The sequence below is a fragment of the Puma concolor genome, chromosome C2 (assembly GCF_028749965.1).
Source record: "Puma concolor isolate L17-30 chromosome C2, mPumCon1.1.hap2, whole genome shotgun sequence".
Taxonomy (NCBI): Eukaryota; Metazoa; Chordata; class Mammalia; order Carnivora; family Felidae; genus Puma; species Puma concolor.
In genome coordinates, this window is record NC_141675.1 from 14523072 (window position 1) to 14536352 (window position 13281).

General features: G+C 35.9%; 1 protein-coding gene across 4 annotated transcripts in view; it reads right to left on the reverse strand.

Annotated features, from left to right (window-relative positions):
* The window catches only part of CMC1 (C-X9-C motif containing 1), a 90319-nt gene that overhangs the window by 21082 nt on the left and 55956 nt on the right, over positions 1 to 13281 (reverse strand). The window contains exon 1 of one of the 4 annotated variants that reach the window (XM_086720600.1): positions 6795 to 7098. The exons of the other annotated variants lie outside the window; for them this stretch is intronic. Coding sequence (XP_086576726.1) covers positions 6795 to 6906 — 112 coding nt within the window. The 5' untranslated portion in view covers positions 6907 to 7098. Of the gene's footprint in view, positions 1 to 6794; positions 7099 to 13281 lie in introns of those variants that run through there. 4 annotated transcript variants of the gene reach the window in all.

The following is a 13281-nucleotide window of genomic DNA, read 5'->3' on the forward strand; positions in this document are numbered from 1 at the left end:
GTTGGGCCATTTGCATGTTATACACAAAAGGATATTCTTTGTTTTCATGAAAGACTCGGTTCTATTTTTGTTGAACCAGACAGACATTTCAGTTTGATTTTCTTATGACCGAAACACATTTTTGGAGAAATATTTATTATGTATATATACAAAGAATATATGTGTGTGTGTGTGTGTGTACATATATACATATACATATATATGTGTGTGTGTGTATATACATATATACATATACACACACACACACACACAAATATTGGTAAACATTATATATAGAGAGACAGAGACAGAGACAGAGGGAGAAAGAGAAAGGGAAAGAGAGAGAGAAAGTAACAGTACAAGCAGAAAGACTATAATGAACCAATGCACATGCCCCCCTGTTTAAAGATACAGTAGAACTATCTTCCTTGCAGGAAAGGAAACATCATTACCGGATCTGAGGATTTATACCCTTTTTTAGGCTGGAATTTTTGTTTTATGTAAAATGCTGTAATTTTCAATAGTTTAGCTAACTTTGTTTTCAAAGACACTGCACAGAGGAAAAACAAAATATGTCTGCACAATGGCTCCTGGTTGAAAGCTGATGGTCTGTGTCATAGACTTGAAAGGCTTTCTTGAACACTTCACTAGAATAATTATGCACATGAGGTTATCCCTTCAAAAACTACTATAACCCAATAACTACTACAGCCGTTGTTTCATAATTATTCTAAATAACTGCAGCCCTAGAGGCGAGGACTTAAAGGCAGACTCCCCAGTCTCTAACTCTCCAGGCCTCATCCTTTCCACGGTGTCATGAAAAGCCATCTTGGTCATGATAGACTTAGCACGTTTGCTTCCCTTCAGGAACCAACTACAAGGAATCAAAATGGGCCCTTAACTGACAGTTTACAGTTCCTTCAGGCTAAGCCTTCTCTCTAAATTAATGCTCCAAGAAGCACTTGAGATAAGAGTGTTCCCTTTGATGGATGCTACTTTATAAAATAAAGGGGTTTCTTTTGCTGGCATACTAAATTACCAGACACTCGGTAAACTAACAAAGTTTGCTGCCTTCAAAAATGTCCAGTGGCTCCGCAAAGCAATGACACACTTAAAATGTTAAACAATACAAAACAAAACCGCAATTACGAAACAAACGACCACAAATATCACATGACGGTAACAGACTAACTGGCTAAAGAGGGCATGCGCAATGGCTACTAATACCAGTTCGAAGGTAGTGAAAGGACTCATCTCAAGGCAGCACAAAATTTAAAGGACTACTCCAACTATCGTGAAGATAGCAGAATTCCAAGAAATGTAAAACAGCAATCTCTATTCCCCCCCCCAAAAGTAGTCTATTAAGCAATCTGTGAGTACAAAGGATAAAATGAAAAATTCATTAAAATACATCTGATAATTTTTACATTCCCAGAATCCAATGTAAGAGTGATTAATTATACTCACGCAAAAAGCATTATGGCAAAATCTAACAGGTCAACAACATGGAGGTTGGTCTTAAGCTATTTAAAAGATGCTGCCAAATAAGAATTTTACCTTTGTTCTATATTTACTAGTAACTTTCATTGAGATAATAAAAGTAAAATATAAAATATTTAAAGTATAAAAATAAAAAAAGGATTTGGAAATTTTCCGTCATGAGAAAAAAGTAGAGAAAGTAGCTGTCACGAAGTCCTATTTGTTAGATTCCACAAAGAATATTTTTAATTTTAAAATAGAATGTCAACAGGGTTGATTGAAATAAAGAGAAATAAATTAATGCTAAATAATTACTAAGGAAGTTTTGTTTATGGAAATGAATAATTCAGTGTTTTACAAAGTAAATTCAAACAGCAGCTGCTTTGCTGACATTAAGCTTTCTCAAAATACACAAACTTTAAAACTAGAGAATCATCATTTTTTTTATGTCAAACAAAGTTATTTCCTAGGTCTTCTGGTTTTAGTATAAAATATTACATGGTTACAAGGGTAACCGACCAACTGTTTAAGGAGCCTCAGCATTACATTTTTCACGGGAGGATATCTGTCACATTCTCGTTAACTGAATATATGCATAAATCCTGGCTTGTTAAGTCTTATCACAGCTGGGGGAGAAAGGAATTCAGATTTCTAACAATCTGTTCCCAATCCACTTGGTCCAGGGTTTTATTCAGATCTCAAAATAAATGTTATGGTTGCCCTGAACTCCACTGCAGCTCCATTGCTGTCTCCCAACCACTACTTGCTCCCATGTGCAGCAAAAGAGCCCTTCCTCCTTCAAAGAGAAATGGACTCAAAACACAGTTTAAAGAAACTGCATGCATTACCAATTAAGCTCATGTTTACTAAATCACGTATCCATAGCTTTATCCAAAATTATTTTATCCAAATAATTGATCCATACAAACAGTATCTCCTAATAGCAGCGAATGGATACAGAAACTTGAAAAATAATGTTGCCGGTGCCCTGAAAGACCAATCTGAAAATAAGAGATTTCCAAACAGTCACATAAGACAAAAAGAAAACCCTAAGATTTTTTTTAGGTTTATCTACTGCACAATGCAAATGGTAGTCTGCAGTTTTAGTGAACCAGGAATACTGCAAACAGTATTTATTTTTAAAAATGAGAGGCACCTGGGTGGCTCAGTCAGTTGAGCCTCCGATTTGGGCTCAGGTCATGATTTCACAGTTCATGAGTGCAAGAGCCGCATCAGGCTCTGTGCTGACAGCTCACAGCCTGGAGCCTGCTTCGGATTCTGTGTCTCCCTCTCTCTCTGCCCCTTCCCAACTCACGCACGTATGCATTCTCTCTCTCCCTCTCTCTCTCAAAAATAAACATTTTAATTTTTTTAATGTTTATTTATTTGTGAAAGAGACAGAGCGTGAGCAGGGAAGGAGCAGAGAGAGAGAGAAAGACAGACAGACAGACAGACAGAATGTGAAGCAGGCTCCAGGCTCTGAGCTTGTCAGCACAGAGCCTGATGTGGGACTCAAACCCACAAACCACGAGATCATGACCTGAGCCAAAGTCGGACGCTTAACCGACCGACTGAGCCACCCAGGCACCCCTCAAAAATAAACATTTTAAAAAATGAAATAGGAAATATCGATGTACACTATGCATTTCATCTATATAAACCTATATATCTATATAAATATATTTCTATTTGCCCAAGTCCTGTTCTAGGCACTTGGCACAAATGAGTAAAACAAACTCAAGATCTCTGCCCTTGTGAAGCTCTGTGAACAGAAGAGACAGACAAGAGACATAATATTGTATAGTATGTTCAAATATGGTTAAGGATTACAGGGAAAAAGGAGAGAGAGGTGAGGCACATTATGGGAGGGTGGAGACTGTGGGCTGCATTTGACATAGGGTCCTCAAGGCAGGCCCCTCTGAGAATTTGGGGGAAAAACTTAAAAGGGGTGAAGGAATCAGTATCACTTATATACCCAATGATAGTATAATATAAATGCTTTAGCTTCTAATTCTATACATGACAGATTAAAAAAAAAATACTTATAAGGAAAACAGACCGGAAGAAATAATAACTGTGGCTAAAACTAAATTTCAAGAACTGGATTCCAAAGCACAATACAGGTGTCCAGTCCACCAGCCAAAGGGGAGGGGACAGGCTACTGATGAAGTTGCCCTTGTGGAAATCAGACAGGGCTTAATCTTAAGATGTCACTAAAATGAAAATAAAGACTAAAGACAAAAGAAAGACACAAAAAGTGATTTAAAATCTTAAAGCAAAAATGAGCTCAGATCAAAATGCATCTATCGAAAAAACATTGTTCACTAAAAGATATTTCTAGGGCAGCAAAATGTGAAAACAGCATTCTCCGCCTCTTCTAGAATCTACAGATTCTTTTGTTTTTCTAAAAAATCCATACCATAAGTCAAGCGTCCCTGTAACTTCTACCTGGGTTACAAGAGAAAGAAGAAATAAGTTTAGTTAATTAACCCAAGGCTGCTTTCTACCATAATTAGCTCCCTGTCTGGGAATGACACATCTAGAAGTAGCCCTATTACACCTATGTCCTCTACTGTTTTTAGTCAGAGAACACAGACATATTTCCTTAAAGAGAAAGTGGGGGAAATAATGTGAACACATCCTAGGTGAAAGTTATTTTCTCAATTCATAAGAATGAAATAGCATGAGCAAATTTAGGATGTCTGGTATTATTACTTTGTGTTGACTTTTACTTATCTACGTTAGTTTCCATTCGTGCTTTAACTTACAATTAGAGAGTTCTATTTCCTTCTCTTTATGAAATGCAAGTAGTAGTTAACTTCTGATATTTATCAATATCCACACAGCTATACAAACACTTTATCTTACTTATTTAGTAAAATCCTATGAAAAATTTCCTCAAATCCATCTGAAATGGTTGGTAAAACTTTATTTCTCCTATATTATAGAAGAAAGAGAGTTATTTCATATGACAAAAAGGAAATATTATCCCCACATTTTGCTACTTAACCACATAAGCTACAACTTCAAGCTATTCTGTAAGAAAATAAAGCAACAGGAATTTTTGCATATGAATGGAAAAAAAAAAAGAAGCATGCCTCTGTTTTGTACACACAACAAATGAGTCAGGGTCTCATAATTGCAATGCCAGTCCTGTAACTGTTTTTGATGGAATTCATTAATGTAATTACCCCAGAACTGGCATTAGGTATTATTAAAGGGCATGCAAGTTATGGTAGACAAGGAGATCCTGTGAAAGCACTTCTTACATAGCTGGGCATTAATATTTTAAAGGCCTTTTTTAAAAAGAAGTCACTAACTTCACATTCAGTTTACCCAATTAAAATGCGTTCTTCAAAAAAATAACAAATATCCTCTTCCCTTATTTGAAACCCATACAGTTCAAATTTCATCACACATCCAAATTACACAAGGTCTTAGAAAGGAAATTAACACAAACTCTATAGGACTAAAGGGTTTTTGAGTTAGAAAAAGAATGTTTTCACAAGGCATATGTTTTGCTTTAAAACTGTTTGTAATACCATGTATTAGAAATCTCAGACACAAAGCAAATTTTTGTTAAAAGCTGGGTTCTTCTTATCTATGTCTCACCCCACTGACCTCAAATTTAATGCGTCCAGGCCCACTGCTTTGTGCAAATCACTGAAGTCAAACTTTTGGCATCATCATACTCTTCTTCAGGGGTCATCTTTCCAGTAACCAAGTGCTGCTTCTCATTTTCACTGGCATCTCCCTGAAACAAGCCCTCTACTGGTAGCTTAATCAAAGGAAAAGCATCCCCTTCCTTTCATACCTCCTCCTCCATGCAGCCATCCCCCATAAATAGAATGTTCCCCAAGTTCCTGTTAATATGAGAGACTCACACCAATGGCATTAGATCAGCATGTATTGATTGAAGAGAGGGTCGACTTGAGATTCAAAACAATCTCAACATCATGGACAACAAGGCCAAAAAAACACTTTAAAGGTGAAATTTCTCAGGGATAAATGCAAATATATGTGGCTTAAAAAAAAAAAAAGAATTCCAATTTTAGAATAGAATGACACATAAGCTCAATGCCATCCAAACAACATGAAACAAGATAAAACACCTAAACCCAGTATTAGCGCCCCAGTTGCCCATGCTCACAGATAATTGTGCTCTTCTCGAGGGACCATATATTTAGGTGGATCTTGACAAATAAGCATGTTCCTACAGAAAGATGATCAGGATATTGAAAGAAATAAAATCCACAGTGTATATACAGTTGATCCTGGAACAACATGGGTTTAAACTATATGGGTCCACTTATACGTGGATTTTTTTCCAATACAGTACAGTACTGTAAAATCTATTTTCTCTTATAATTTTAACATTTTCTTTTTCTCTAACTTACTTTAAGGACACAGCATATAATATATAACATACAAAATAAGTGTTAATTGACTGTTTATGTTATTGGTAAGGCTCTGGTCAACAGTAGGCAATTAATAGTTAAGATACGAGAGTCTAAAGTTATACATGGATTGTCAGCCATGTAGGGGGGAGAGGGGAGGAGGTCAGCGTCCCAAACCCCCATACTCTTCAAGAGTCAACTGTATACACCATGTTATATACTAACCACATCTTGGAAATCTACCCAGGGTGTGCGTGGCAAAAGAGAAAAATTTTCAAGTTAGCCAGAAATGAGGCTCCAAAAAGGAAATGAGACTATGATTAGTAAAGTCAGCTTAAATAAAATCTTGGAAGGCTTTACATATAAGAGTTTAGACTTGATTCCTATAGGCAGTGGAGAATGACATGAACTAAACTGTATACTTCAGAAAGTTTTACCTAGCAACACTTGGGGTAAAGTTAGGGGAAATGAAGGAAAACAAATTTCTAGATAGGGAAAGCTAGTCTATATGCTAATAAAACAATTCAGGCAACAGATATTGAGGATAGTTCTGGGCAAAAAAATCACAGGATACCACAAGCTCATAAACTCTTCTTCAGTAAGATAAACAAAAGGAGTTTCAAAAGAGGAAAAATTGGTCAGCTGCCACAATACAAGGAAAGAGGTACCGTCTCGTGCCATAAACTTCAAAATAGGAAAGAAAGGACTCTGGCAAACTCAGCATGGCAAGGCTCGGCATGGCATGGCCCCTAGTCCCATTTCCACCCCTTAGAACACACTGGAAGAAAAAAAAATGAGTTAAAAAGTCCTGAGAATCTCCACTCATAGCATTCCTTATTCTTGAGAGCAGCAGACTGAGGGCATAAGTATGAATCCTAGAGAAAAGTAAAAACAAAACAAAACATAACAAAAACTCTTAGAATAAAAGCCTCTACCCACCTTCATAGGATCTCAGCAGGGGTAGAAAAGCCCAGAGTATGCCATTTTTCAAGGCTCCATGCTTAATAGATAGGATAACCCAAAAGTAACCCCACAGGAAGAAAAGAAACATTCCTGAAGGCTATTTAACAAAAACACTTCACTGCTCCTTCTCCCCCTCCCTCCAGGCTTCAGGAAAGTACACAGAAGAACACCTCAGCCCTCACACTATACCACAAGGGAACACAAACATATTAGAGAAAGGTGGCAGGAGTGTTAAAGAGAATTCACCCACAATTTTTCAGAGAAACAGCAGGGCAACTCTGCAAACACCCCCTAAGGAAAAAGGATTCATCTCCAATGTCACACTACATGAGAACCTAATAAAAATATAAATTCAAGAAAGCTAGACTTTGGGAATAGTTGATAAAATAGAGGGAAATTTAAGAGGAGGTAAAAATCTAAATTAAAGACCTAAACAAATCTGTAACAGTGTCAATATATTAGAAATACATAAAGAATCAACTACACACAGCTGAAATTTAAGTGAGAGATTTTATAAGAATGACTTTAGATAACCACAGTAAATATAGAGAAAAAATTTTAAAAGCTAATGTAAAAACAGAAAATCAATATGTGGTAGGCAGTTTCAAAGATGGTCTCAAATGATCCCAGTTTCCTGGTATCCATGTCCTAGAATAAACTAAGCCACTTCTCGACAGCAGGCTAAACCTAGTGGTTTCCCTCTGATTAAAGAACCAGGCAAGGTGAAGAATGGGATGTCATTGCCATGGTTAGGTGACATAAGAGCATGACTTCTGTGCTGTTAGCAAATGCTCCTCTGCCTTCCCAGCTTGCGTACTTTAATGACGAAAATTACCATGAGGGAGAGGCTCATGTGGTAAGCAACAGAGGGGTAGCTTCTGGACAACAGTCAACAAGGAACTGAGACTGTTAGCACAACACCCCCTGGGAGAACTGGATGTGGCCAACATCCACTGAATAAGCTTCCCCAGTTGAGGCTTCGGATGAGAGTGCAGACCCTGAGCCAACTCGCTGACTGCAGCTTTGTGAGAGACCAAAGCAGAGGACCCTGCTAAGTCATGTTAGATTCCTGGCCCACAAAATTGTGAGGCAATAAATATGTGCTGTTTTTAGCGAAAAAGTTTTGGGGTAGTTTGTTACATAGCAAATAACATCAAGTGGTAATCCTATTTCAAAGTTCTAAGGATGACTGGTATCTTTGAGGTAGAGAATTCAAAAAAGAAAGTAATATTTTACATGATAATTTAATAAAGGTTTTCTGACACAAAGAACTGAATCTGCAAATCAAAAAGACACAGTATATTCCAAAAAGCACTGATAAAGAATAAACACCTAAGATACAGTCTAGTTAAGCGACCTAACTCAAGAATAGAAAAAGAATTTTTCTTGGGGTACCTGGGTGGCTCAGTCAGTTAAGAGGCTCACTTCCGCTCAGGTCATGATCTCATGGTCCGTGAGTTTGAGCCCCCGCATGGGGCTCTGTGCTGACAGCTCAGAGCCTGGAGCCTGCTTCAGATTCTGTGTCTCCCTCTCTCTGCCCCTTGCCTGCTCACGCTCTCTTTCTCTCAAAAATAAACAAACATTACAAAAATTAAAAAAAAAAAAAAAAAAAAAAAGAATTTTTCTCTATCCAAGACCAATCAAAACCCCTATGGTAAAGGTGGATGAAAATCAGGGTGGACCCAGAATCCCAAGAGCAACATTCAATGCCTTAAATACTAATGCAATGTGTACAAATTTCTAAGGGAAAAAAAATATGACCTAACGATTTTATACCTGTATATGGCAACAAGCAGTCATTTCCAAACATGATAGATATCTAGGATTCTAAAACCCAAAGATTCTTCTTAAACTATTTGACAATGAAATCTAGCCAATCAAGCAGTGAATCAAAACAAAGAAATAAGAGAGGGAGAAGAGGTGGTTAGCACTGAATTTACGATTACAGAAAAGAATATAAGTATTATTAAATGTCAACGATATAAAAATACAACGTACAAAAAAAGGAACCTAAAAAGCAAGATGTGGGGAAATATAATTACACTTTCAAACCAAGGAATCAATCAATACTGCCCCAAACTATTATATGAAGTTTAAGACATAACAGTGATTCAAGATTAATGGCTCTAGATAATATTTTTTCTTGAGATTTGAGGCACATTTAGACGTAATATAGTTTTTAATCACGAAAATGTACCTGAACTTCAGTAACTCTTTTAGTCTAGCTCAGTTTTGTTTTGCTAAATTCAACTTGAAAAAAATAGCACCTTTTATGTAATCCATTCTGCATATATTCACAGAGAGACACCTGTATCGGTGAATGTTGAGATTCAGGGTAAAGTTTTGGAGGGGGGGTTTCATCTTTTTTATATTCCTTACATTATATAAATGGAGTATTTATAATTTATATTGAAATACTGATGCTATTTTTCTAAAAAATTAACAATATTATGCAGGAGAAAGTAACTACTAAAAGCGTGAATTGGGATAGAGGTACTGAAAATGGAAAATTTCACATATTATTGTAAAGATTCCTGAACTGGGACTAATTACTCTCAAAGGCTCCATCTGATGCTAAGTTTCCAAGATCACAGAATTTCCCTGAAATAAAAATCTTTGCTACATGAAAAATCCCTGTTTTCTATTGCATCAAGTTTAGACTTCTTTGCTTGGCTTTCAAGAAGCACCAAAACATGACCTCAACTGTAACTAGTCTTACATAATTAGGTGAATCTGCTTGCTGTCCCACCGATTCGTTGTGCTATATTCAGCTTTCATGTTTTTAACTCCTATTTGGGATATCTTCTAAACAGACGGGTATTGAGATGTTAACAATTTATAGGCTATTTCATCCCCAATACTCAGATACGCAGATTTGAATTTTTAAAAAGCTATATAAATCTAACCTAGCTAAAATGTAAAATAAAACATAAAACAAAACATAAAGCCTATCTGCTACATAAAGTTTTTCCTAACATCTTGAAAGTTACTACATTTTTTTCAGAATTTCTAGAGCATTCAGATTTTTCTATATAGGAACTTAACTCTAAATTAATACTGCTGTGTAAATTTGATTAGTCTTAACTCATAAATTTAAAGACAACCTAAAAGAATAGGAAGTTTTAAATATTAAATATATTTAGTTGAAAAAATTTAAAACATTTTGAATTTTATTTTTATTTTTTATTTAATTTCTCGAGAGAGAGAGAGAGAGAGAGACAGCACATATGTGCAAGCACAAGCAGGGAAGGGCAAAGGGAGAGGGAGAGAGAGAACCTCAAGCAGCCCCACGTTCAGCTCAAATTCTGATGCAAGGCTCAATCTCAGGACTGTGAGATCATGAGCTGAGCCGAAATCAAGAGTTGACGCTTAACTGACTGAGCCACCCAGGTGCCCTGAAATGTTTTAATTAAAAATAAAATGAAAGGGTGATGCAAATAAATCTTATTTGAAATATGTTTTTAAAACTTTGATGTGGTCTTCCCAATCAAATATTTCATATTGGGTATTTTATTTTTATTTTTTAAATGTTATTTATTTTGAGTGACAGAGAAAGAGAGTGAGAGCAAGCAGAGGAGGGACAGAGGGAGAGACGGAATCCCATGCAGGCTCCATGCTGTCAGTGCAGACACGGGGTTGAATCTCAGGAACCAGGAGCCGTGAGATCATAACCTGAGCCTAAACCAAGACTCAGGCATTTAACTGACTGAGCCACCCAGGTGCCCCTCATATTAGGTATTTTAAAAAGAGAATTTTATGCATGTATATAGAATGCTACAGCTTACAACCATTCACAACTATGTGGATGGAAGCAGAGGGTATCACGCTAAGCGAAATTAGAGAAAGACAAGTATCATATGACTTCACTCATATGAGGAATTTAAGATACAAAACAGATGAACATAAGGGAAGGGAAACAAAAATAATGTAAAAACAGGGAGGGGAGAAAACACAAGGGACTCTTAAATATTGAGAACAAACAGAGCATTGCTGGAGGGGTTGTGAGAGGGAGGGATGGGCTAAATCGGGTAAGGGGCATTAAGTCATCTACTCCTGAAATCTTTATTGCACCATATGCTAACTAACTTGGATGTAAATTAAAAAATTAATTGATTAAAAAAAAAAAAAAACAAAGAATGCTGCAGCTTACAAAGTGTTTTAATGCTCCTTTACCTCCAAAAATAATTTTCCAGTTACAATCATCCACCAAAGGGCAATGAGCACGTTTAAACACTAGAAACGATGAAATTGAAAATTATTTTAATTGTTTCAGTAAGAAAGAGTTTATGAAACTTCATAGATTTACCATAGAAATACATTCATCAAAATCCTCTTTAACAAGACAGAAGTACTTCTGCAAGTAAGCAGCTAAATATTTATTTGTTCTTCCTCTCAACTATGATTAAAGTATTTACATCCCTTGTTTTGATATTCCAACACATTCAGAATGACAGTTGTAATTATGGTTTTTGCCCTTCACTGTAATTATAAAATCTAAAATTACGTTAGTTGACTCACTGAATAAGACCTAAAACTTTATTAATAAACCCTCAACATTTAATGTTACATTTACAGTGATGGGAAAGAGCATGATAAATCAATGTAAAGATGAATATGGCTTCACTAGACTCCTAAGAACAGGACTTCCATGTATTTCTACCACAAGATGGAGATAAAGTAGATGTATTTACACATTCCAAAAATATATAATTTTTTAAGTTTATTTATTTTTGAGAGCGAAAGAGCACACGAGTGAGCATGTGAGCAGGGGAGAGGCAGAGAGAGAATCCCAAGCCGGATCCACACTGTCCACGCAGAGTTCAACATGGGGCTCGATCTCACGAACTGTGAGATCATGACCTGAGTCAAAATCAAGAGCCGGATGCTCAACTCACTGAGCCACCCAGGTGTCCCCAAAATATATAATTTTTTATTAAAACATTTGATATCACTTAGTTCATAATCAGAAAATATATGCTGACCTTTAAGATAAACAAAAAAGTAACATTAGCTCATATGAGATCAGTTTCAATTAAAGTTATTTCCAAAATATTCTTCTGATAAAAGAAAATTATAGACATAAAATGTTTTCATGTTTCAATTCATTTTACATAGGAGACTACCAGTATCTTCAGATATTTTAAGACATACACTGAAGATGACGACTCATAGGTCTATACCAGTGCCGCCCAAAAGAACTTTCTGCAATAATGGAAATGAAACAATAATCTGCATTATCCAATGTGAAAGCAACAAGCCACACTTGGCTATTGAGCATTTGAAATATGACTAGTGCTAAGAAAATTAGGGAGCAATGAGCCTAGTGACTACTAGCTAATAACTGCTACTAAATCCATACCATAGACAGTTTAATATTTTAACATATATATATACATATACATATCAACATCTAATGGTATATTTGATATTAAAATAGATAAAACCTGAAATATAAAAATAAAATGACAAATTAATGGTACAAAAATAGGTTCTGACAATTAATAACTGAGGTTTTTCCATGGCCATGAGAATAAAAAAGGAAAAAGCTCAATATAATGAGGAAACAATGCTGTATATTAAAAGAAATAAAGTTTTACACCATCCTTTAAAGGGAATAAAAGAGCATTATTAAAATATACACACACAATACACATAATCTTTTGAAAATATATCAATCACCATGTGAATTTTCATATTTGATATAGAAATGTGCTTAAATATTCAAAACGTCAAATATTAAATAAATGCACACAAAATAAACTCCGTATTTACCACTTATTCAAGTCCAAGATTAGTCAACGTTTTCAACAACAACAAAAAATTGTTCCCTCCTACCAAACAGCAAGTCTAACTGTACAATTACAAAGTAGGGCACTTTGCACCAGAGACAGATTCCAACAAAAATCCATTGGAAACTCAAGCAATTCCAAGCCGGGTACTGTTTAGACTAGAGAGGCAATAACCAGGGTGTTTCTAACCAGAAGTACTCTTCCCATCCAGACAAAGATGCCGATCAAAGGTGCTGAAACCAAAAGGAAAAAATTTCATGATCATGAAAGCAGAAAGATTCACAATCACACCATTTCACTGATGTCTTTATTAGGTTTGGGCAGAAAAGGGAGGGAGCCGACCTGAAGTGTTATCGAGGCAACACTGAGGAGACATAAGAGTGTTAGAAAACGATCTGTAGATTGGTCACCAAATTATTCTTGAAAATATGTTGATGGTGGTTGCATTATTACGGCATAGGTGCTCTGACTTTAAAACCAAAAGAAACAAGAATGTTTAATTATCAGTAGGTTACAAACTCAGAATGTTCTCATTTGCAAAAAACAGTTAAAATCGGCCTGCCATCGACTGGGCACACTCTAACAGAAAACAAAAAACAGAACTCTTCTAGTCAGCAGATCTACCCCTCCCCCAAAAGATCTCATTAAATGATTTCTGCATGTGCTGTGTTAAA